Source organism: Archocentrus centrarchus, chromosome 4 (assembly GCF_007364275.1).
Source record: "Archocentrus centrarchus isolate MPI-CPG fArcCen1 chromosome 4, fArcCen1, whole genome shotgun sequence".
NCBI lineage: Eukaryota > Metazoa > Chordata > Actinopteri > Cichliformes > Cichlidae > Archocentrus > Archocentrus centrarchus.
Genome location: NC_044349.1, coordinates 35,636,037 through 35,663,141, shown reverse-complemented (window position 1 = coordinate 35,663,141; position 27,105 = coordinate 35,636,037). Strand labels below are relative to the sequence as shown.

Below are 27,105 nucleotides of genomic sequence, written 5' to 3'. Positions count from 1 at the left end.
ACAATCTTATTGCAGTTTGGGAAATGGTCTCCTCTAATCTACTGATTCCTGTTCCTGGACACAAATTTCACACCCTTACCGCCACTTGGAAGAGCTGCAGACATGAAATATGCTTCCTCAAAAATACATTTCAAACTGTGCAATATTGTTGAAATCAGAGACACCCTGTCTCAGAGTGATGCTGATAAACTACCTCATGTATTTATTCCAGGTAATTCATCATTATCAGGCTGTTTTAACACGTCCTGAAAAGAGAGAGCATATTTCTCCCATATTGACTTCCTGTTAGATCCAGAATCAAACTTTCTTCTCCTCACTTACAAAGTCCTGAATAATCAGGGCCTGTCATATCTTTAAGGCCTCATTGTACCATATTATCCTAACAGAGCACTTCTGTCAGACTGCAGGCTTACTTTTGGTTCACAGAGTTTCCAAGAGTAGAGTGGGAGGCAGAGCCTTCAGCTTTCAGGCCCCTCTCCTGTGGAAACATCCCTTATTTATGCTGCTATAGGCTCAGGCTGCTGGAGGGCTTCCCATGATGCACTGGGCATTTCATCTCCACTCACATCTTTTTACTCCCCGTGTTCTTATGTGCTGCTGCTGTATGTCATTAACTGCTGTCTTGAGTTTTGTCTTCATCTCTCTGCTCTTTTTCTCTCTTCTCTTTCCCCAAATCCGCCAACTGGTCGTGGCAGACAGCTGCACCTCCCCGGTCCTGGTTCTGTTGGAGGTCTCTTCTTGTCCCACTTCCTTTACCTTGCAATATAAAGCACCGAGAGAGGGCATTGCTGTCGGTGTTATGTAAATTAATCTGAATTAAAACTGAAAAAAATGTGACAGTGTGTGTCCATGAACGCAAAGAAACTGATTTCTTTTTTGTGCCTATGTCAAATTATGCTGTAAGGTTGACTCTGCGTGCAGGCGTGAATCTCATGGATGTTGCCAATCATCTGATGCAAAAACACCTTCAGTGTTTTTCATGAAATGCTGCCATGTCTCTTAAACACAGTGGTTCAGGTGAGGTGGTTGTTTCTGCGTGACACTTCTGACTGTGATGTCTCAAATGTGCACTGAGCAAATAATCTTAATGATCTTATTAATGCTAACACTATCCCTAAATGAAGATGGCTGTCATCATACGCTCTCTGTCACCCCCCCGTCTCGCTGCTGAGGCCGCTCAGCCACCAAACATGCTTGGTTAATTACAGGTGCTGCTCAGGTTGCCTTGCTGTGACATTTGTTAAATGGGAATGACCCCACAGCTGCATGTTCTGTCCCCACGGAGGGACAGGAGCAGGTCCAAACACAGCTCTCATTAATGCACACAGGTGAGAGTCAGATTCATCTTCTGCGGCAGTCCCAGGCTTTTCATTTACATGGCTTTTAAAAATTGAGCCTCATTAAAACTTCATTAACTTTACATGCTAAGATTTAATTTCAGTCTGATTATTGCCTGCTCGTTTGATCCCTCTAATGTGCCTGTGGTGTTGTGGGTTACATCTGTGGTAAGGATGATCCCTGGGCCAAAATCAGGAGAGTGCACCAGTGAAGTCAGTAATAAGGTCCATATGTGATTTCTTTTTTTTTTAATCAGAATTATTATTTTTCATTTTTTGAAAATGTTTATGTTGGTTAAATTCCAAGATTTGCTTTCAATCATTGGATTGAAAAATAAGCCTGAAGCATGAGCACAGATCTCTTTATCATTTGGCTTTAGCCTTGTGATCATTTACTTTGGTCTGTGTACCTTAAAGACAACGATGAGAGATTTTTACAGCATATTCTTCATCTCAGATGCTGCTGTCTGATGTTTGACAGTCTATCAGCTGCTCTGACTTAAAGCTCTCCTTGACTGGAGAGCCCTTTAGGCCTGTCTGCTGCTTACTCCCATACAGGAAGCAGCTTCAGGTAAATTAGTGCAGAGATGAAATCATATCTTAAAATTTTTATGTTGCTTGAAATTTTCATAGTACTTTGCAGTGTTTGATCTATTTCTTATTCTTCAGTTATTGAATTATTCCCCCACTATTTCCCAGAATGACACAGTTAATGACACAGGATAAACTGCACCACAATCCAGTGTAAGACAAATAAGGATTCTTAAGGTTTCTGTGTGAATGCTGGACGTGCAAACAGCAACTACACCGATGAGCTGTCACACTAAAACACCAAGTGATGAGCACTGATTATCTCCGGTGTTCTGATGGGAGACTGTGGGTTCTGGCATTCATGTGGATGTGACTTTACAGACTAGCATAGCTCTGGCTGATGGTCGTATCATCTTTCAATATCATAAAACATCTCGGACCAACTTGAAAAAAATCCCTCAACTCAAGACAGCAGTCACTCACTCACAGGGCTCGTTTCTCTGCCTTTCTGGCTAATTTTTACTAAAATATCTTTTTTACTTTGTGATGTTTGGTTTCTCTATTATAAAGTCCTCAGTTTTGTCCCTTTGATTTTGTGTTCCTTCTTTCTTTATCACTGTTTTTGTCTGAGAGTTCATTCTTGGGTGCCCCTTTCAGTTTACTTCTTATTTTATTTTGAAGGTTAAATCCTCAGGAGGCTGTTTGTCCTTCCTTCCTGTGTTCATTTTCAGTTCAGTTTTAATAGCTCCAAATCACAACAAACAGTCACCTAAAGGTGCTTTATATTGTAAGGTAAAGACACTATAATAAAAAAAGGAAAATTTCCTGCTCTTCTCTCCTCTGCCCCCCCCCCCCCCTCATCTTTGTTGAATCAGTATCTCCCAAAGTGCCCGATGTGCCTTTTCCTCATTGTTGATCTGTTGTGTTTATCCTGTTTGGAGCTATTTGCTTAATGGGCTTTGGTGATCCTGTCTCTGCACCTAAGTTTGAATTAAAAGTTCTCGTTAGAGCTGTGTGAAAGAAACAAGCTAATCAGGCAGTGTAAAGTTTATACAAGCAAGCCGGGTGCAGTCTGAACAAAATGTGAAGAGGATAATGTTGCTCTTTATGTTTCTCTCTCCACCTCATTTCCCATTGCCCAGCTGTTGACAATCACTTTCTATTTTTAACTTTATTATGATTTTCATCACAGAATTTTTGCTCTTTATTATTGCCTTTGGAGTAAAGTCATTTTGGAGATCTAAAATGGCTGCTAAAAACACCAGTTCAGCAGGTTCTTAACATGTAAACATGCTGTTACGGTGCAATATTATGTTAGGTTTGTTTTTCGGTCTTCTCATCAGACTTTCTGAATGTAATCTTCCCTCTGTTGCGCTCTGTTTTCTGTCTTCCATTGCACTGCCTTTTTCACTAATTCCCTTCAGTTGTGAAATTATTTCCCCAAAGGCCTCGGCCAAGGCAATTACTGGTACTCACCTGTTTAATCAAATTTTCTCCAAGTGGATGCACTCTCTTCCCTCATTCAGAAACACTGATTGTAAATATCAGCGGGCTGGTGCCAACTCCCGTCCTCCACACTGGAATGTGATGAAATGTCTGTGATAATGAACACTTCATCAAACCCACACACACGGACCAAATGCTTTAGCCATTGTTTTCAGCAGGTACCACTTCATTTCTATGATCTCTTTGTTAGTTCATACTGAGGGCATGTGCTGAAAACTGGGATGGGCTGGCTGCATCCTGGGGACGGATGCAGCCAGCCCATCCTCTGAAGCCCCCTGCTTCAGAGGATGGGCTGATGTGGATGAGTGTGCATCTTTGTGCCTTTATCCTTATCTCTGAACAGTATGCCTGGGAATGGGGCTTGTTGTGCCTTTGGCCCATGTGGGACAGGATTGAGGAAGGTGTGAAGGGTTGGCCCTCCCTACTTCTCCCCACTAGTCACTACTGCCTGCTCCCTTGGGGGTTGTGGTTTGGGGCGGTATGGACCTCTTTGGCGTGGGAGAGCTTCTCCTGGGTGGCGAGTGGTTCTTGGAGTGTGTGGGGGGGTGGGGGTGCCTGGTTCTCTGAGTTCTTGCTCTTTGGCTGTGGGGCCTCCCTCTTCCTTCTACTGGGCTGGGCATGCGATTGCCAGCAGAATGTGTGGCCTTAGAGGTGGACGGTCCGGGTCTCTGCCTCTGGATTCTGGGGGGGCATTTTACTACTTGTACTTTTTCCTCTTATTCATATCTTTTTTCTCCCCTTTTCTTTTTTCTTTCTTGCTTTTTGTCCTGCCTGTCAGCTCTGCCATTGCCATAATACATATACACTTTTGTGAACAATAACACAAATGAATAAATAAGTAAAATAAAAGAATAACACTAACAAGAGGAGCCTATGGAGAATTTATAGAGCTCATCTTGGAAAAACAACTGTGTTTGGCACAACAGTGCATTCAGATCATAATTCTGATTGCAAAAGCTGCTGGACAGGCTTTATAAAAAACAAACAAACAAACATGGCAGCACAGCTGCATCTAATCAAACCACAAGACTTCTGGAACAAACAAGACCAAAGTGGAGATGTTTGTCCATAATGCACCGCAGCACATTTGGAGGAAACCAAACTCAGCATATCAGCACAAACACCTCAGACCAGCTGTCAGCACGGTGGTGGAAGGCTGAGGATCTGTGCTTGTTTTGTAGCCACAGGCAGTTTGGAGTTACCTTGGAGTCAATGAGTCTGCTGTGCAATAGCTTGGCCAAAATTGGATCCTACAGCAGAATAATGATCTCAAGCACAGCAGCAAATTTACAACATAATGACTGGAAAAGAAAAGAATGAAGGTGCTGCAACGGCCCAGTAAAAGTCAACCCGACTGAATGCTGTGGTGGGACCTTCAGAGAGCTGTGCATGAATGTATGCTGCAAACCTCAATAAACTGAAGCAACACTGTAAAAGAGGAGTGGGCCAAAAATTCCTCCATAACCATGTGAGAGACTGATAAAGTCACACAGAAAATATTCACTTAAAGTTATTGCTGCTAAAGGAGGTTCTAGAAGCTACTGAGGTTTCCGTAGACTGTATGCAGTCCTGTGAAAAACTCACAGGCCAGTTTTCTTTACAAAAACATTTGTTTCAGATGTTTTTGGATGACTAATAACCTGTATGTAAAGACTCAGTGTTTAACCTTTAATAAACATTTTTGAGCAGTCTTCTGATATAAATTTGTGAAAATCTGTGACTTGAAGCTCAGAGTTTTTATGTCTATGAACATGTTTTCTTGCTCTAAAGGGAGATGTCAGATGATTTTTCTTGTTCTCTCTCAGGTTGGATCGCTATCTTGGGTGCGCTCTGGCTTTTGGTTCTGGCTGACATTCAGGATTTCGAGATCATCTTGCACAGAGTGGAGTGGGCCACGCTGCTGTTTTTTGCCGGTCTCTTCGTTTTGATGGAGGTATTTAACATACAGGCCGTGTTTCTGGCATCTAACAGAAAGCTCATTTCTATTTTTTCCCAAGGGATTTTGGACTACAAACCGAACAGTGAAAACTAAAAACTGATGCCAAACAACAACTTTTAATTAGAGCCACTTGAAGCATCCAGATCTAAGATAAATGTAGGTTTGGCTTGGCTCTGCTCTGACAACCATCTTCACAAGACTAAAGAAAAACAGAACCAGTGCATAGATTCAATTGACAGTACAGCTGGCAGTCAGCTCACAATGTGCAAAGTAATTATCTGTATTTTCACCCATGAGCCTCAATGAAAGGATGAAAAGAGAAGTGTACTGTCAGCACAGCGAGGGCTTTGTTGTTTCTGTCCTGTGAGTCTTTGTGGGCAAAACTACAACACAGTATCGAGGCAGTGAAGAAGTACTCACCAGCATATGAATACTATTCAATATCAGGAATGATAACACGGATATATTTGTCTCTATCTATTTAATAGCTACTAAATAGAAATCAAATTGCTTTTCTTCTCTTGGTTTAGTCTCACCTTTAAGTAATTCTCTCCTAATGTCTTTTTTCATATTAATCTTTTTTTCTTCTTTTTTCAGGCCTTAGCCCAGCTGCAACTTATTGACTATATTGGAGAACAGACAGCACTGCTTATAAAAGTAAGTTTCCCTTTAAATGTGAACCTTTACAGTCATCTCTCAGGTCTCCATGCCACTGGCATCATTGATAATTGGGCACAGGTGATGCGATATTGCATTTCATGCATATCGATCCTTTTGTTCTGCACGGCTCTGAATTCAATTATTTTCTTTGCATCTGATTCCTGCCGGCGGCTGAAGGGTTCTAAAGTAATTTTCGCCCGTATTCTTGCCTCTGTGCATCATGCAAGCGAGGTGTCTCTTAGAGAATTGCACCAGTAATAGGTACGTCAGCTTGTGTTTAGACTGTGCGCCTCTATAAGCCCAATAATCACACATGACAGGTAGTGTGCTATTCATGGTCTGTGACCCACTCAGAGTCCCTGAACGATGGACAACACGCTGTGAGAGCTGCATGGCTTTTCTCTCTTCATAGGGCTGCAGGGCAGTATGAATGAAAGGAGGAGACTCTGTTTTCTTTACTGTGGCCATGAAGAGGGTTCAAATGACACCACATGTAGGGGACCGGCCTCGGTGTGTGTGTACAGCAGAGCTCTTGAGATAACACTCAAAGCCACCACCTATGGTTGTGTCACACATTCAAACAGCTTCATCCTCTCAGCTGTCGCTCCCCGAGGAGAGGTTTGGTGTCAGAGACTGAACATAATTGTTGTGTTTGATTAAAATCAGTGACAGAAGAGGGAGGGTGTGTGCGTGTGAGCGGCAATAAAAGTAGCAGTTATCTGTCATTCTGATTATCTCCCCCCTCAGGCGGTGCCAGAAGACCAGCGCTTGGCTATAGCCATTATCTTGGTGATGTGGGTCTCGGCTTTGGCTTCTTCTCTCATTGACAACATTCCCTTCACTGCCACGATGGTAAGAGGTGTCAGCCTGATTTCATGCTGCAGTATACCTCACAAGCACAGGCTCACTCTTGTACAAGCAAGTCACATGCAGATTCTGTGACATGGAAGAGAGAGCTGCAACAATTAAATGAAATCCCAGGAACAGCTGAGATACTACAACACATTGTAATACAAGTGCAATATGAATACATAATGCAGAGATGTAATCAGGGTTTAGAAATTAGAGATCCAGTTATTTTTCTCTTAGTGTTTAAGGTGTAGCACCTGTGCTCCAATCAGCAGCTCCACTTCTGAAGAGACCAGGTCCTACAGTTGCAGTTGTCATGTATGGCTGTGTGGCAAGCAGGGTTGGACCCAAATACAGGACGCGTGGAACTGGAGCTTAACTGAAACCACTTTATTCCTGGAGGCTCTTATGTAGTACAAAACAAAACCCAAAACCAAGGTAGGACGTGAGTCTATTAAACTGAACCTTGGAAACAAGACTAAAGCACTAGATGGGAAAACACAGCATGAGGTGGAGGCACAAAAACCAAATGAAACTAATAACAAAGGAAGCAAAACCGAACACAAAGCACAGGGAACACGAGACTGTCAAAATAAAACAGGAAGTGACCAAACAAGATACAAACGCGGACAAAAAAGTGAGAGAGTCCAAAAAAAAAAGTAGTCCAGGGGTCGCCCAGCCGAAGGGAACAGAACAAAAAGCAGCAGCACAAAGCTGGAAAAACAGTTCGAAACTGGGTGCTGGAATGGAGCAAAACAGAGGCCAAACAGTTCAGGAGGCCGGACGCAGTGCCAGCTGCAGGGAATAGGCAGCACAGGAGGCCAGAATAGTTCAGGGGGTCTGCCAGGAAATCCACAGCCAAAGCTAAGCAGTTCTGGGGGCCGTCCACGATGCCAGAGGCAGTGACAAACACACGCAGGAGGCCGGCCGCGGGACCAGCTGCGGCGACGAAGACACTCGGGGAGCCATCTGCGGTGGAGGTGAACGAAGAAGGTGATGATGGACCCCTTCAGACACCAGTGGCGTTAGACCCACGAAGGGCACCACAAAAGGAATCACACACACACTGAGAAAAACAGACACAAGAGAATCCACACTACAAGGGAGGGACACTAAAGAAAGACACAGGGAAAACTAAACTCTGAAGCTAAGGGAATGGAAGCTTAAACACCACATACACACAAGGAAACAATGTGTGTGTGGTGTTTAGGTTGGGAAGGGAAACTAAACACAGAAAAGGGTCAAGACATGAGCACAAAACAGACACAGGAACACAAACACGGGGAAGACCAGAACAAAGGGAAACAGAACAAAATACAAGTAACTGAGACCAAAAACAGAATACAAAACTGCAACAAACACAGAAGCTAAACTATATGAAAAACTACTAAACCCAACCAGAAATATAACAAAAAAAACCCATAACGAACCATAACAGCAATACAATCAAATCCCAGCAACTGCGAATGTAGAAATATGGAAGATGACTGCTGTGTGCATAAAACAAAATCACAAAATACAGAATTATTGTTTTACTTAAGAGTAAAATGGCACGAGGGAAAAAGTTGACTCTGGCCTTACTGTACCTCTGACTCCTGAACCAACCAATTGCAGTTCCTCATGAGTCAACCTAACCCCCTAAACACAACCCAATCAGAGGCACTGTAGGGTGGGCCATAACTTTGAAAAGACTCTAGGGGAATTCTACAAAGTAAAAGCCATCTAGAGTGTTGATTTGTGCCAATTCTTTTCTTTTGGAGAAAAAAAAGATTGAGGTCCAGACCTCAGTGACCTCCTATGATGATAATAGGTAAAATACATTTTTCCTATCATGTGAGTGCCTTCTCTGTGCTTTTTAAAGCAATTTAAAGGTTAAAATGTTGATTTTTAAAACAGAGTTAAGGTCAGTAATTATTAGTAAGGTATTGAATACAGTTTTAAACTTTGACTATTTTTTGAAGCTGTTATGTGTTATTTAGTCTGATGCAGGAGAAAAACAAACTCACAAAGTGAATGATGAGAGCAGAACATAAAAATAAAGTTAGGATGTGACTGAAAACTGTATTGTCTACAAAATTGTGTCTTTCTGTACAAAGTAGACGTGCTTTCATCAGATTATGCAGATGCAGATATATCTCAGTTATTTCCGTTAAAACTGTCTGGCCAGCTACTGCCTCACCACTTCTGTTTTCAGCTGTCTGTTTTCCCCAAAATTAATAGATTCAGCAGAGATCAGTGTTTCAGAGGAGTGCCTCTGTGCTCAATTAAAATGACACTGAGAAAAGAGAAAGATGTTATCCCACTGACAGAATGAGATGCTGCCTCGGAGAATTAAACCATCACATTTGACTCGTCAGTGTGTCCATGGGGTTTTTGAAAATGTCCTTTTCTCTGATAGTTTTTCCCTATTTTCAGGCCCATGCAAGAATTGCTCTACCTGAAAAGAAGAGCACTTCAAAGTGCGTCACTTTTCAATTCAGTTCACTGCTGATAAGAAGAAAGCATGTACTGATTTCCACAACAGACTGAAGCTGAGAGCAGATTTGTTTTCCATTTTCAGACCACAGTGATTGTGTTTAGGAAATTTATGTATGAATGAATCAATTTAGAATCATTTTCAAAGCAGCAGTTCTACATTTATACTTATTTGTTTTCTGTGCCAGTTACATGAGACTATTGATACTCTTATGTCTGTACATAAAAATAAATATTGAGCCAGCAGTGATAAGCTTAGGATAGCTAAAAGACTGGAGACAAAGGTCAAACCAGTGTACACCTCAATATCCAGCTGTTTGGTCATAATCATTTCAAATGCTGTTTTCTTTTACTATTATATCCATTCCAGGAAATACTTATTTAGGGTTTACTTTCCTAACAAGGAGAAGACATTTGGGTTGATATAAGTGAACCGTAATTAAAAAATGAACATCATACTGTAGCTATCGATTAAGACCATAAACCTATCAGGAATATGTTTCCTGAGGTCCTAATTCAAGACAGAAATGGGTTTGTTTTCTCATATGCTTCCATAAAAATATTTATTTTTTTAACCAGAGGAGTTGCCTCTGCTGGTTATTAGAAAGAATTCCGATATCCCGAGAAAATAATTCAACAATGTTCAGAAAAGAAAATAGTCAGGATGTGATTAGATCCATGCTGTTCTGTTATTATAGTGGGAAACAGTGTGGTTGTGTTCATTATGGAGCCCCTGCATATATACTGCTCAAACAAATGAAAGGAACACTTTTTAATCAGAGTTTAGCATCAAGTCAGTTAAATCTCTGGGATAGTGATGTGGTCAGTAAGTATCAGAGAGGGTTGTCTGTGTAGGGTTGTCTGTGTAACCAAATGGTTGAGAACTGAAGAAGCCTTTCGGATGAGAGGTGAAACGTCTTCAAGAAACAAAAAGAAGTCCAGTCGCCTTTTTCAAGCTCCAGAGACTACCATGACCTGGATGACTGAGAATCTACACAGACATATTGCCTTGCACTTTGGGAGGAACACCCTTCAATTGGTGCGGGAGTATGAAAGGGACTCAAGAAAGCTAGCGGACTACAGGAACCACCTTCGTTTCAACTTGAGATGCAGACAGTCCAGACTGGTTCCCAAGAGTTTGCACCTTGGGTCCACAGTAAAAGGACATAGAGCTGACCAAATTCTATGGAGAGCACAGAACCACCTTTTGAGTGAAAGGATAAGACAGGTCCATTTCACCATAGATGCACTCCAGAACAAAATCCACCAGACTCAGCAGAAACTCTCATCACTCTTACCTCACACCATCGCAGAAGAAGTTTTTACATTTGTGGACAAAGCCCAGCTCGCACAACACATCAAAGGCAAGGAAAGACAACTACGTAAATTTCAAACTCTGCAAACCAAGGCATACCATTCATCTGTTAACAAACAGGACGACACGATAAGCAATGGAAACCAAGGAAAGTGGGTGAAGAACCTATCAGACAGGATCCTCACCAAACCAGATGAAAATGTGCTAGCCAAAGGACTCAACTTTGCCATAGCCCCACAACAGCTTCCTATAGTAGACCTCATCACAGCAACAGAAACCGCTATAAGAAATAACAAACTTTCTCATCCTGAAGCAGAACAGATCAGGATGAAAGTTTCAGCCACTCTCTCCAGTGCAAGACTTCCTCCATCCAACCTCACCATTCAGGAGAAGAAGGCCATCACAGCCCTAAGCAAGGATCAAAACATCACCATACTGCCAGCCGACAAGGGGAGGTGCACGGTTGTGCTGAATTCATCGGATTACCACAACAAAATTACTACACTCCTCAGTGACAACAATACTTATGAGGTCTTGAGACGTGATCCCACAAGCAACTACAAGAAAAAAGTTGTTTGCTGCCTGCAACAACTTGAAAAGGAAAAAGCCATTGACCGCCCCACTTACTACCGCCTGTACCCTGGAGAAGCCACTCCATGCATTTATGGACTCCCAAAGATCCACAAAGAAGGAGTCCCACTTCGACCCATTATCAGCAGTATAAACTCGGTCACCTACAACATTTCCAAACACCTCGCCACCATCTTATCACCGCTTGTTGGCATCACACCCCACCACATTGAAAACTCTACAGATTTTACTAACAAGGTCCAGAATCTTGTACTGGATCCAGATGAAACCATGGTGTCCTTTGATGTGGTTTCACTTTTCACTTGCATACCCACAACTGAGGCAGTGGAGACCGTCAGAAGACGACTACAGGAAGACGATTCCTTACTGAACAGAACCCGCTTCACCCCAGATCAGATTTGTGCACTTTTAGATCTCTGCCTTACCACAACATATTTTAAATACAATGATGGATTCTACAGACAGAAGCATGGATGTGCCATGGGCTCCCCAGTGTCTCCCATTGTAGCCAACCTTTACATGGAGGAAGTGGAAAGTAAAGCTCTTGGTTCTTTCAAAGGGATGGCACCTAGCCACTGGTACAGATATGTAGATGACACCTGGGTCAAAATCAAAACCCAAGAAGTAGAAGCCTTCACTCGTCACATTAACTCAGTGGATAAATACATACGTTTTACCAGGGAGGACACCAGAGATAACAAGGTACCATTCCTGGACTGTGCGGTGCTTATCGAGGAAGATGGAAGCCTCAACATTGAAGTTTACCGGAAGCCCACACACACAGACCAGTATCTCCTCTTTGACTCCCACCACCCTCTGGAACACAAACTTGGGGTGATCAGGACCCTACAACACCGTGCGGAAAGTGTTCCCTCTAAGGCAGAAGGGAAGCATAAGGAACACACACATATTAAGAAAGCCCTCAAAACATGCGGTTACCCCAACTGGGCCTTCCTCAAATCAGCTAAGATGCACAGGAATGAAGGCCAAACACAAACTACAGAGAATAGGAAGGACAAGAGGAACAACATTGTCATCCCATATGTGTCAGGCTTGTCAGAGAAACTCAGAAGAATTTTCTCCAAGCATGACACCCCAGTATACTTCAAACCAAGTCACACCCTAAGACAAAAACTGGTTCATCCCAAGGACAAACCCGCCAAACACAAGATCAGCGATGTAGTGTATGCTGTTCAGTGCAGTGAAGAGTGCTCGGACCTCTACATTGGTGAAACCAAACAGCCTCTTCACAAACGAATGGCACAACATAGAAGAGCCACCTCGACAGGACAAGATTCAGCAGTACATCTGCATCTGAAGGAAAAAGGGCACTCTTTTGAGGATGCCAATGTTCACATTTTGGACAGGGAAAACAGATGGTTTGAAAGAGGAGTGAAAGAAGCCATCTATGTCCACTGTGAACAACCATCATTGAACAGAGGAGGTGGATTACGTCACCAACTTTCCCCCGCTTACAGTGCTGTCCTGAGCTCCCTTCCCAGACGTCTCAACCCCCATTCACACCTTTGTTCCAGTGACCTCAATAGGCCACAGGAAACAATGGAGCGGAGTCCTAAATTGGTTTCAACTGAAACCACTGATTAAATATGACCCACGCCCCCTTCACACCTGGGCACATGTGTTCACGCACATGATCAATAGAGGGTCATAACCACCTCCAGGGGACTATGCCCACAGGGGTTTAAATACCTGGGTCTCTCCACCATTTGGTTGAGAACTGAAGAAGCCTTTCGGATGAGAGGTGAAACGTCTTCAAGAAACAAAAAGAAGTCCAGTCGCCTTTTTCAAGCTCCAGAGATCAGAGAGGGTTGTTAATCAGTTTCAGCGGCTTTGGTAACAAGTGCACTAGACTAGAGGGGCAACAACGAGATAACCCCCCAAAACAGGAATGATTTTACAGGTGGAGGACACAGATATTCTTCCCTCCTCATCTTTTCTGACTGTTTTTCACTAGTTCTGCATTTGGCTAGGGTCAGTGTCACTACAGGTAGCATGAGGCCATACCTGGACCCTACAGAGGCTGCACAGGTAGTCCAACTCCTCCAGGATGGCACATCAATACATGCCATTGCCAGAAGGTTTGCTGTGTCTCCCAGCACAGTCTCAGAGCATGGAGGAGAATCCAGGAGGCAGACAGTTACTCTAGGAGAGCTGGACAGGGCCGTAGAAGGTCCTTAACCTATCAGCAGGACCGGGATCTTCTCCTTTGTACAAGAAGGAACAGGATGAGCACTGCAGAGCTAAAAATGACCTCCAGCAGCCACTGCTGTGAATGTCTCTGACCAAACAATCAGAAACGTCCTCTAGTGGGCCCTGTGGTCACTGTCCGGCACCGTGGAGCCCATTGGAGCACTTCTGGTTAGATGCAATCTGCATTTCATTGCACTGTACTTGTGACATATGCAACAACAATAAATCTAATCTAATCTAATCTCATCCATCCATCCATCCATCTTCTTCTGCACTTCAGCACCCTACCCTTTTCTTGGTCCTCACCCTTTTGCCGTGGTCCTCAGACTTAGAAGTGCTGATTCTCATGCCAGCCGCTTCACACTTGGCTGTGAACCATTCCACTGCGAGCTGGAGGCCACCACCTGAGGCCACCAAGGCGGAAGCCTTCCACCACTTGGCTACGCCTAGAAATTCTGTCCATCGGTGACAAAGGGCAGCCCTGGTGAAGTCCAACACCCACAGGAAACGAGTCAGACTTATTGCCGGCAATACGGACCAAGCTCTCGCTGTGGTTGTACAGGGACTGAATGTTCCAGCCCGCTGCATCATTTTTTCACTTTGATTTTCAGGGTGTCTTTGAATTCAGCCTCTGTATGTTGATAACTTTCATTTCCATCAAACAATGTGGCACCGTTTCATTCCTAACACATTGCACAGTCCATATCAAAATAGATATCCAACACAGACATCCCCCTGAGATCTGATGTGGTTTCAAAGTGTCCCTTTAATTTTTTGAGCAGTGTGTATTAATGTACAATACCAGTCAAAACTTTGGACACACACACACCCATTTTTGTGAACGGGTGAGTGTGTCCAAGGTTTTGACTGGTAATGTATAGCACCCCCCCCCCCCCCCCCCCCCAACTCAAATCAAACTATACTAAAAATAATAATAAACATTTCACCAAATTTAAAACAGTGTATATTTTCACAATTTCAAATCTATCTCTGTATGTACAGATTCCAGTTCTCATCAACCTGAGTCAGGATGCAGATGTGAACCTGCCAGTTAAACCTCTCATCTTTGCATTGGCCATGGGAGCCTGTCTGGGTGGTAAGTACTGCTTCTTGGCCTCATACACTGTATTATAAAACAGTCCATTATATGTCAGTTTTGGGCAAAATACAGAACAGCAACAGCCTTCCAGACTATCTCAAAGACATCAGGGACTTTATAGTTTATCCCTGTTTGAAAGGTGTGGATCTTTATTGATGGCGGCTGCCAGAAGAAGACAACATATGCTCCAGGTGACAACCACACTTTGTACAGCTGTGTCGCTCCCTGGGGAGGTCAGGCTGTGCTCTTTGTGGAAGCAGCCTCGGGACTCTCACAGATTGCCTCATTCAGGCTCGTTCTATACCCCAGCAGCCAGCCCTTCAACTGAGTGAGGCTCTGTTTGGGTGGGAAGGACACAAATGGAGAGGGAGAGCTGTCATACTGTTTCAATTTAATCAACTGCACTGTGACAGGCCTTTATCGACTGGCAGTGTGATGTTGCCCCCGCCCAGCTCCATCCTCACACTGACACCTTTTGAGATGTGGGCAGTATTGAACTGCAGGATGGATACGCACACTGACTGCTAAAGTAATGCTTTACATGAAGTCTGAAATTACCAAGACAACACTGGAAAATGATGCTAAATAGTATTATGACAGGACAGAAATGTGGAAGACTTTAAAGAACTTGTGCTCATAATATGATACTCTCTCTCTCTCTCACTCACACTCACACACACACACACACACACACACACACACACACACACACACACACACACACACACACACAGAGCTTCCTCCTCTTGCAGTGGTGGAGGTTCTGAAAGCAAACTGTACACTTACTAAAGAACATAATTTCCCATTCAGTTTTTCGGGGGTGGGGGTGGCATTTTCTTTTTTGGTCAACCTCCAAAATTGTGCAGAGTACTCTTTAGCAAAGTGATATTTCTGAGTCAGACTGAGCAGGTGGGCGAGCTGTGTTCAGAGCAGAACTTTTTCTGTAGCCGTAAAGACCCTCCATCAGATCCAAGAGCAGAAGACAAAACAGTTCACATTTGAAACATTAGCCATATTTAATATGAGAGCCCACCTCTGTACCAGTATATGTTTGTTGGGAAATAATAAAGAGAACTTTAACACTTTTCTTTGACTTTGATTTCTTGTCTATTTAGGAAATGGCACATTGATAGGAGCATCAGCCAATGTCGTATGTGCAGGAATTGCTGAGCAACATGGATATGGCTTTTCCTTCATGGAGTTCTTCAAGTAAGTTGTGTCTCCCGTAACAGAACAAAGAGGTCATAAACAGCACGTTTGAGAAGTCCCTCTGTTCTTAGTTTGGCTCTTGTGGTGGTGCTGTACCATAGGCTATTCAGCCTGTGGGGCTACTTACACATTTATGTTCATCACATGTTGCGTTAGAAATTGCCAACAGTGTGTATGCATAGCCTCAGAACATGTCGAGAAAAAACAAATGTCTCACACTGAGTATCATACGACAGGACACATTTAGTTTCTCTCTGTGCAGCAGGTGCAGCATTCTGTGAGTAAAATAACTCCAGGAAACAACACAGCACACGAGTTTATGTAGTGCAAGCAGTGATTCGAGTCTGTGTCCTCTTCAGTGACCCTGCAGAGAAATGTTTACTACAGTGAGTGTGGAGGAAGTCAAACTCCCTCATGTCTGCAGAAATAAAAGTCCCTGAGTCACGCCTAGCCATAAATGGGGCATAAACAGGGTAACATATGTGCGACTGATTGAATTGATACTGAGTGAAACTGCCTCACGGAGCCTGATTTCAGAACTCTGTGGTGGCTACAAGAAAAAAATGAAATGAATGGTGGAACAATGTGGTTATATGTCAGGCTGGATGGTCAGCAGGCTTCCTATCAAGTTGCCACCTGCTCACTGATAATTTGCACCCTGGTGACATAACAGCCAGACGTACTTTACAATTTGCTTGTCGGAGCAGTGGAAGTGGTCAGTCATGTTCAAAGAGGGATGAATGTGAGTCTGATTAGGCTTGATATGCCATCGCTTTGAAACAGTTTAGCCATTTTATTTAGGGAACAGCTAAATGCAATGCATGCAATGATGAAAAGAGACAAAGTTAGAGCATTTCTTTGAGGACTTGTGTAACAGATTTGAATCAGAGACTTGATTAACATTAACCTTGTGACACTGTCTCAATGCAGAGTCTGTGCTGGCTGTAGATTTTCATCAAAGAGCCGAAAGTGCAAAACTAAACCCAAAGCACAAGGACCAAGACACACTAAAATAAAACAGGAAGCAACCAAACACAAAGACTGGGACACATGAACTTGACACAAGGGCAGGGAATAAATGATAAACACACACACACACACACAAACACACACACACACACACACACACACACACACACACACACACACACACACACACACACACACACACACACACACACACACACACACACACACACACACACACACAAACATGGGAACACAGGGACAACTGCAAGGACAAAGGGAAACAGGAACTCATTACAGATAACCATAACAAACTAAGGATCAAAACCAAAAGCAAAGAAATGTAACAATAACAGGACCTCAGGGAACAAAAACACAAGAGGCTGGGCAAAAGGCCCAGGACCATGACAACTGTAGTTGCTGTTCCCATTCCCAGTTCTTCCATGTGCATATCTGGAGATGAGGAAAGCAGGAGTAAGCAACCTGTACAGAGTAAAGCGGGCTTCAGTGCCAACTGATGTGTCACTGATTAAATTCTGTGATTTAAAAAGGGCAGCTGAAGTAGAGGTGGGTTGCTGAGAGGTTTGCAGATGCAATTTGTGTTTTGGTCTTTTATGAAAATGTTAAATGATTGGATCTAATGCCTTTCTGCTCAGTTGAGCACTCAAAGCATTTTCTACTACAAGTCTCCTGTCTCTTCCTCCATCTGTCTCATTTCTGTGTTAATGTGTTAGTTCCTCCATGTTCTCTATTCTGACAAGCAGTTTCTATGTCTTATCTGCATAGGCGCAGGAAACAGGGGGGACGGGGGGGGGGGGGGGGGGCGTGTCCCCCCCAATCGTAAACTCATTCCTACGCCCTTGCTTGTCTGTATTAATTCTCTTGTTATTTCCTGTTTTACTGTGAAAGTTGGGTTTCTTTCATTCACTTGGTTTTTCTTTCTGCTGTGTGATTGTCCTGCATGTAATTTTTTGTATCCTGCTTGTAATTCCTTTCACCTGTTTTCCTTCACTCCCAATCAGCCCTCAGCCTTTAGATAATCCTGTCCTCCTCTTTGTCCTCGTATATTCCAGTGGGATTTTTCCTTGTGCTACCCTGTTCACCTTTTTGCTAGAGTCTGTGGAACCTTGTATTTGCCTTCCTGGATATGATCTATTTTCTCTTGTTTTTGGACCTTTGTCTGGTCTTTACAGTCTTTACATAAGATTAATGCTGGAATCACCCTGCATTCTGCATTTTGCATCTTCAGCTCTACACACCACACAGCATCACTGTGACCCTGATCAGCTGAGCCATCAGTTGATCTGTCAGGATTGTGGCTGAACTTGACTTTGTGGCCTGTCTGAACTAACGTCCTGATCAATTTGTTGTTTTGACTGAGATGTAATATACCCTCAATTTTAGGGACTTGCAGAAAGATTGTTCCTCCTATATGTCTTCTCTACAATATATGTTACTGTCACGATATTAATACTGCAATCTGAGGTATAAAAAATATCGGTGGCAGGTTGCTTCACTGATATTGCTATTTACAGTTAATGAGACTGTGGATGTGAAGAAAAAAGAATAACTGCAGGTGACCTTTGGCATTAAGAAAAAATTCCACCAATACACTTTCAGTCTTCATTACCTTCTCAATCGGTTCTGACGTGCCACTAAAGGCAGTTAAGTAATTGGTGGAAAATGTGTCACACTTGGTTATAGCATGTTGACAAACTTGTTACTGCACTAAAAAGACTCGGGGACGTCCGTCTGCAAAGGGTTTCATTGAAATGGATGGAAACAGTTGCAGTCTGTCAGCTCTGCTTCGCTCCCACTGAGCTGTGTTTACAGTTATTGGACAGAAGCATTGCTCTCGGGTGAAGCATTGCCTATAATTGGCTGTCTATGGCGAGGGCCACAGCTGTTCAGAGAGACAGGTAAGGGAGTGAAGTCTGTCTGCAACTCCAGGCAGCTGGGATTGACTGTTGCAGTATCAGGCGGATGAATTCAGGGGCCAGATGAGCCCACAGGGGCACAAATGCTTTTTTGATAAGCCATCACAAAGGGAAATGAGTGGCCCTCGATAGCTGAGCAGTTAGTTGTCATGGTCCCTGTTGCTTCCTTCGTGCCTCAAGGCCTTTATCATCCTCCTCTCCACAAACCATTAACCCAAGATGCATCACTAAAGCAACAGCTCTGTATGTAGTGAGTAGTCCAGCTCGGCTGAGTAGAACCTGCTGCTTGTGCTTGTAATGAATTGCACTGTAGACAAGACCCACTGCTAAATTTTACTTGTAGATGCCCATAAACGTAGTAAACTGTTACAGTTTAGAAAGACAAAAACAAATGACATTACACAATGTGAGCTGCTTCAGTGCAGATTTAATACTTGCCTTCATGCAGCTGTCTGCAGGAAACAATAAGCTTCTGCACGACAGACTGCTTTAATTTTAAGAAACACTCACTAAAATCACACATACATATTTTTGGAGTTATTACAATTTTTTTGTGTACCTCTTTACAGCCTAAATACTGCACGAACGTGCTTTTTGTAAGTCATGGTGTTCGCTGAATGGAACAGGTCAACCATTATCACAAGAAGCAGTGCTGCTCTCCTCTGTCCTACACCCTCCACAGTCAGAGAAGTGCATCCCTTTGGTTTATCTAAAGAGAGTCTCTGAGATTGCATCAGGACTTTCAAAGAGCTCCCATCATATGCAATTAAATCATTGTGTGAGATTGCGAGGTCAATGGGGATTTTTAGACAAGGTGAACCCTGTTCCTCTCTGAGCTGTTTTGTGGCAACTTCTCATCTGCCCCTTGTCCCCTCATGCTGTGCCTGTGATGGGGAAATAGGTATTGCTCAGCAGAAAGGGATCATTTAGAGGTGACCTCAGGCTGTCTGGCAGTGATCACAGTAAGACAGGCTCATATTTCCCATAAACAATATGTGATTACAGTGCAGCTTAAATTTAAAACGCATATGAGATTAACAGAAACAGTGCTGTATAGTCTCAAATTTCAAATCAATCTAAACACTAAAGAGCTGTAGTGATCCTCCATCTACGCTGCTAAATGCTGCATTGGCGTCCACCCTGGAAATGTTTTACAGCCTCTTTGCAGCCTGTTTTGTTCCATGCCTTCTCTGTGGTTCATCAACATGTGAGGGTGCTGAACTTGACCCAAAATAGGTAGCATTAGCCACTTAGCTACATTAAAAGCTTTGTGTGTTTGTTCTGCAAAAAAACCCACAAAAACTGTGACAGCTGCCTTTTTGTTAGACAAATTTAACACCGATGTCGGCAGCTGGAAACAAGGAGCTGTTTTTGTCTTTGTTTAATCAGGCCAGTATTTCATGCAGCAGGTCTACCACAGCTTGACTGCAAACTGCAAACTATGTGTCCCTGTGCAAAAATGTAAACCTTTACATGCATACCATCATTAAGGAAGGCACGACTTAGGGAACTCTTAATTAATATATGAAAAATAATAAAAAAGGAATTCTTTAGAACTTTGTAAATTAACCCTAGCTATTGCTCAATAGAAACATCTAAAAAGATTTCACTGCAGCTGCAGTTCAATTCCAAAGTTTAATCAATTGTTTTATTTATATAGAGCCAAATCACAACAGTTGCTGCAAGGTGCTTTATACTGTGGGTAAAGACCCTACAATAATACAGAGAAAACCCAACATTCAAAATGACTCACTGTGATCAAGCACTCGGTGACAGTGAGAAAGAAAAACTCCCTTTTAACCTCCAGCAGAACCAGGCTCAGGGAGGGGCAGTCATCTGCTGTGACCGGTTGGGGGTGAGGGGAGAGAGACAGGACAAAAGACAGACTGTGGAAGAGAGACAGAGATTAATAATAACTAATGATTAACTGCAGAGTGGTGTACACACAGAGTGAAAAGAGATGAATGAAGAAGAAATACTCAGTGGAGCATCTAAATGGATGTTAAAACCACCCACTATAATTATTTTATCTGAACTGAGCACTAAATCAGATAAAAAGTCTGAGAAATCAGGTAGAAACTCTGAGTTTTTGAATTTTCCAATTAGGGCAGACAAGGCTAAGAGTCGGACTTTCAAATGAATTAAAACTCCATTTAAAACTGGGTTTGTTAGTTGATTAATAAGCTGGAGTGGAAGATTGCTGCTACTCCTCCTCCTCAACCTGTGCTTTGAGGATACTGACAGTTAGTGTGTGTGTCGAGGGTGTTGATTCATTTAAACTAACATATTCATCCTGCTGTAACCAGTCAATCAATATGCTGATCAATTATCAAATCATTTATTGTTCTTTCTTTTGGAACTTTTTTGCTGATTTTTGTTTTGTTATTTAATAGTCAGGGAGCAGACAGTGTCTATGGGGATTGAGTTTGAGCTATATATTGTATTGTTTTTCAGATGTCCTATCAGTAATTGTATGGCAGACAGTGACTTAAACAGTGACGGCATCAGTGGCTGAAGATCTTGGCAAGAAACCACTTTAAACCACTTTGGGTGTATAGGAAGCCAGACTAACAGGTTGGCGAGAGATGTTGAGCTTAAAGATGTTTTGAGTTTTTTTCACCTGGTTAGGAAACAATCGGAACCTATACTGACCTCATAACCTGGTCCAGTGTGGGTTATGTTAAGAGTTTCAGTTTAGAATCAGCTGGAAGTTCCACCTTTTTACTGATTCATCTCCTGAAGCCATTTTCTGATAGCAATATAGATTCTCTGAAGAAGAAATGAATTTTATGCATGGGGAGTATTTCCCTAACACCACAGAAGGAAGCCCTGAAGCTTTGTTTTGTAGTCCACTGCTGTGGAGATCGTGCAGCTTATAAAGCAGATCCTCGTGCAGGTTGGTTGTTGATGACTTCTGTGCAGTGTCAGGCTGTGGTAGACCTGAACACCAGTTCCTCTCAGGTCCATGAAATTGAATAAAGTTCAGATAAACTAAATATAAACACCTGCTGATCACACTTGTTTTTTAGTTGATGTTGCAAAAATATTGACCCCTGCTAGAGTAAAGGCATATTGCATGTTTAATGAAGCAATACCAATATCACTACTGCAGGAGATGCTGAGGAGTGTAGCAGTGGGAATTTGAAGGAGGAACTTTCTTTGCTGTGATAACGTGAACATGTGGGGGCACCGTAAGAGACACCATTGGATAGAAGATCAGTGAGTCAGGTGATAATAACCAACCATTTTCTGATTCTAATGGTTGATGTTTTGCTTCTGCAGAACCCAATTAAGTTAGTTGATTTGGCCTTTATGATCAAACATCAGACTTAATTTTGAAACTGAGCAGCTATTAAATAAGGAATTGCTAAATCAGTGTAAAGTAGATCCATTTTCACTGAGCCATTTTATAGAGAAGGTTTTGTTATCAGTAGAAAATGGTTCTCAACAGTAGATATTAGAAGGCAGATAAGTAGAAATTTTTATTTTGTTGAACTTTTTGTTGGATGTTTTCCTCACGATTCCCCAAATTCAGCTACTGTAAATAAAGATGATAGTCACTCTGACCATTGTAACTCAGTTCAGCTGAATACTCAGAAACTTTGGTGGTGTTCCAATTTAAATGTGCTGAAGTGCTTACCTATTATGACTATTCTTCAGTTCAAGTACTCATTTGACATTTGAAATAGTTCTGGCAACAGAGATTAATACACCGACTAGAATTCACAATAACAAAGGTACTCGCATACAAACCCAATTCCAAAGAAGTTGGTTCTCTGTGTAAAATGTAAATAAAACCAGAATGCAATGATCTGTAAATCCTGTTGACCCAGATTTTATTCACAGTAGAACAGATAAAATATAAAAGGCTCTGAAAGTTCTCAGCTGGTCAAAGATCTGGACTGCCGGAAGGCCGTTCAGCACACGGACTCTTCTACTATGTAGCCGTGCTGCTGGAATAGATGCAGTATGCTGTTTAGAATCGTCCTACCGAAATATGAAGGTCTTCCCTGAAGAAGGCATCATCTGGATGGGAGCACATGTTCTAACACCGGTATATACCTTTCAGCGCTGATGGAGCCTTTCCAGATGTGCCAGCTGCCAGTCCCGCTGATGCACCCCCATACCATCAGAGATGCAGGCTTTGAACTGAGTGCTGATGACAGATAAAGTCAGATGGTCCCTCTGCTCTTTAGTCCGGAGGATGCAGCGTCCATGTTTTCCAAAAATAATTTCAAATTTATATTCATCTGTTCTCAGAACACTTTCCACTTTGTTTCAGTCCATTTTAAATGAACTTGGCTCAGAGAAGATGGCAGTGTTTCTGGATCATGGTCACATATTGCTTTTTCTTTGCATGGTGGAACTTTAACCTTCATCTGTGGATGGTGTGGTGAGCTGTGCTCACAGACAGTGATTTCTGGAAGTTTTCCTCAATCTAAGCAGTGATTTCCAGGACAGGATCAGGCCTGTTTTTACTGCAGTGTTGCCCGAGGGCCTGAAGATCACAGGTTTGCAGCCTCCTACCTGCACACAGAGATTTCTTCAGATTTTCTTCTGATGATATTATGTAGACAATAAAATATTCAAAGTTCTCACAATTTTACACTGAGGGACATTAATCTGAAATTGTTCCACAGTTTATAGACACAGTTTTTACAGGTCTGCTCATCTTTACTTCTTAAAACCTCTGCCTCTCCAAGACGCTTGTTTTTATACCACATGCATGCATGCATGCATGCATACTGTACATGCATACATTTGTTCATCTGCCTTCACACACATATGAACTTGAGTGTCATCCCATTCTTAATCCAGAGTGTCTAATATGATGTGGGCCCACCCTTTACAGCTATAACAGCTTCAACTCTTCTGGGAAGGCTTTCCACAGGTTTAGGAGTGTTTATGGGAATTTCTGACCATTCTTCCAGAAGCACATCTGTGAGGTCAGACACTGATGTTGGAGAGAAGGCCTGGCTCACAGTCTCCACTCTAATCCATCCCAAAGGTGTTCCATCGGGTTGGGGTCAGGATTCTGTGCAGGCCAGTCAAGTTCTTCAAACTGGCTCATCCATGTCTTTATGGAGCTGCTTTTTGCCCTGTTGCACAGTCATGTTGGAACAGGAAGGGGCCATCCCAGGGACATCTTGGCCTGTTTTGTTGATTTTCTTGATGCTGATAGAGATAACAGTTCTCTGATGAGAACTTTATAAACCTTAGTCTTGGCCTACACCATAGTCCTGACTTCTGTAATGACACATAAAGGCAGTGAAACATTAGAAAATGAAAAATAATCATCAGATACGCATTCTGAACCCAAATGGTCATCTCAGACCTTGAGATCCTCTAAGAAGAGGTCATGTTCTGGTTAACAGAAAATACACACAAAGAGACGTGTAACCTTTTGTCTCTCTAAAAATCTGACTTCCACAGTTAACCTTGCCATTTCATATAAGCAGCTGTGAGGCTTTTCTGACCTGAGTGTGTGAAATCTTCGTGAGTATAAAGCTCATTTCCCACCAGAGTACATCTGCTGGTAAAACCACACGCAGGCCAAATATAATGTTTATCAACATAATTGCATTTGAAATAATTATCATCATTTTGTCTTTAATCCTAATAGAAAGATTAGCACGGCTAACATAGCAGCTGTAGGTTTATGATTATTTCCAGGCTGATTTGGCCTTTTCTCTTCACTCTGTCGTAGACTCAGTGCAACATCTGCTCTTAATGATATTTTAACGATATGTTCTTATTTTTTAGTCTTAATTAGTCCTCTTCTACTTTGAAGACTGATGGCTGGCACGCTGAATATACATGCAGTTTCTGTTTTTGTCCTCCAAAGTGATCTGTGGCACAGAGTGAGGATGAACAGATCTCTGGCCCTCAGAGCAGCCATGTGTCCATATAGGACATGGTAGACATCCAAACACAAGCCATCTGCAGTTCAAGAGTCATCTAAGGACACATTTTCAATTAAGGACACTACTTCAGTGATGAGAAGCAGCTATTTACATGTCAGCGATCACTGCTGATGCAACATGTGGATGACTACATTTCAATCACATTCAGAAGAAGGCTGGCCTTTAAAAAATGTCACCATGTGAGGCTGTTTCTGTTGCAGTTGAAAACTTTGGACTAATGAGATGTGCATCAATTGCATCAAGCTGAAGATTGTTTTGCTGTAAACAGTGTGCGTGTCTTGGAGCAGGTGCTAGTGTTAGTGAGCAGGAAGGCAAGCCTTCACCTGCAGGCGGATGTGTCCTTGATCAAGACGCTGAATTTTTACCATCTCTGAACGGCTGCAGCTCTGACCTCCCTGTGCTGCAGGCTGAGTGAAAACAGAGTTAGCCTGTGGAGCTCAGGAAAGTGTCACACATCAATAAGGCTGGGTTCTGCAATAATTTGATTTTCTCTGTAAGAGGAGTTTGACTGTCTGTGGCTTCCAAAGGTCAAAATAGGTCTTCCACAAAGACAATAACAAAGAGAAGAAAAAGTCCTATAAGATAAAAGTCTTATTATTGTTTCAAACCTACCTTTATTGCCTGGACTTAGAACTTTTTTTTGGTCATTTTTGGTCATACTTTTTATTTTATTTTTTAAAAAGAGGAAATTTGACAGAATGAAGCAGGGTAAGTTTAGCTGTGACTGCCTTAAACACTTTTTTAAGCATGTTGCTTCAGGCGGGCGCTTTAACTCTTGGATCCAGAGAAATGCAGATACGTGTCTGTAATTCTTTTTTCTGACACAGCTGAGAGGTTTGATGGTTTTTCTGTCAGACATGTGAAACATGCTTGAGTTATAGTAGAAAATAATAAAAGCAGTGAACACTTTTCTTGATTTGTTATGCTGTGTATCCTGGAGCTTACGTTTCTGCTATGGTAACAGCTTCTATTAAATTATGCAACAATGGCTAAATAATGAAAGAAGACATATTGATGGGAAATACTGAATACATTTTAAAATGATGAGAACAATGACAAAAACACAAAAACACTGTCAATCATCTTCCCAACTGCTTTCAGCTAATATTTACTATAGCTCCTCCTCCAAGGCAAGATCCAAATTACATGAGAGTTGGTGGAGAGGTGGAGCCTTTGGTGTCATACTAGATCAGTTTTCTTAAAATAATGACACTGGTGGAGGTTGAGCTCTGTGATTGGTCTCAGTGGCTAACCTTTTAAGCTGGAAGAACATAAATTTGTTAACATTAATGTTTAACATTTACATTAATTTTAGAAAATTGAAGAAAATAACTCAAGCAGAGAGTTAGTTCAGGTGGGACATGAAGTCAGGCTTCTGTTCATCTGACTGGCTTAATCTAGGGCACATCTGTAAGCCACTTTACAACCCACCTCCACCCCAGCTCCATCCCAGCTCCACCATTAATGTTGACTTAATAAATGTCATGTCTGTTGTCACTGATGCTGGGTCTTGCTGCTGCTGCTGCTGCTCTGTGTCTCTGGCTTTCTGCACATGCACATGACAGAGTGAGGACACCTCAGAACAGAGACAGGCCACCACATGTAGATGACTGCAGACCGAAAAAATCTTTTGATTACTGTGATACTGACTGAAATGCAACTAACTTGCTCTTTTCTTGCTTTGCACAGGCTGGGATTCCCCATGATGATAATGACATGCATGATTGCCATGTGCTACCTGCTGGCCACCCACATCGGACTGGGATGGAACATGTGACCCGGAACTGCTGCACAGAGATCCAAAGAAACTGTGTGACCACTCCCTCCAAGAGTTTGAGCTCACTGAAACATGATGTGTAACCTGACTGACTGATCAGTTTACCGGCATTATATGAAGCATTGCAGCCATATTTTTCAAAGCATGGAAAGGTGTCTTTGAGTAACGTGCAGACTATCAGGGACCAGATTTACGTGAGCTTTTACCAAACTTTGAGTCCAAGAAATTTCTGAAACAAAAATGTCACCAGTCTATTATGGTGCACGTGGTGCTATGGCTTCACTGGGTAAAATAATTGGTGTAAGCATTTAACACTGTGCTCTCTGATGTCAGACCGGAAAAACAAAACTAAACACGTGACCTGTTTAAACATTTAGAAGAGTGATCACGAATATTTCACCTGTGGTTTACCAAACCTGTGTTGATATTTAAAGGAACCACAAGATCCAGTGAAAGGGATTTTTAACAGTTTGTGTCTAATTATTTTTTGAGCTTCCAAATCTCAAAAGCAGAAAAACACAGGCAGCATCGATTTAACTGCAAAGAACCAATGAGACAAGAAAACTACAGACTGTGATCAAAGCATTGTATACTGTGTAGTGGATTGTGTAAATGGTGATCTCATGTAAACTGTTTTTTTTTTCTGCAATCATTCATCATGTAAATGTTCTTACATGCACTGAACAGTGTCTTCTTACTTTGTCCCTTTATCTGTATGTATTATACAGCCCAACAACCTGAACTTCAGTGTTCAATGAATGAAATGCAGCCAAAAACAT

The 27,105-nt window shown here is 42.3% G+C and overlaps 1 protein-coding gene across 1 annotated transcript in view; it reads left to right on the top strand.

The window, feature by feature from the left end:
- The window catches only part of oca2 (oculocutaneous albinism II), a 65,857-nt gene extending 38,752 nt beyond the window's left edge, over nt 1–27,105 (top strand). The window contains exons 19-24 of the mRNA XM_030727616.1: nt 5,180–5,307; nt 5,911–5,970; nt 6,721–6,825; nt 14,417–14,510; nt 15,629–15,722; nt 26,239–27,105. Of these exons, the coding sequence (XP_030583476.1) occupies nt 5,180–5,307; nt 5,911–5,970; nt 6,721–6,825; nt 14,417–14,510; nt 15,629–15,722; nt 26,239–26,326 (569 nt within the window). The 3' untranslated portion in view covers nt 26,327–27,105. The remainder of the gene's footprint in view (nt 1–5,179; nt 5,308–5,910; nt 5,971–6,720; nt 6,826–14,416; nt 14,511–15,628; nt 15,723–26,238) is intronic.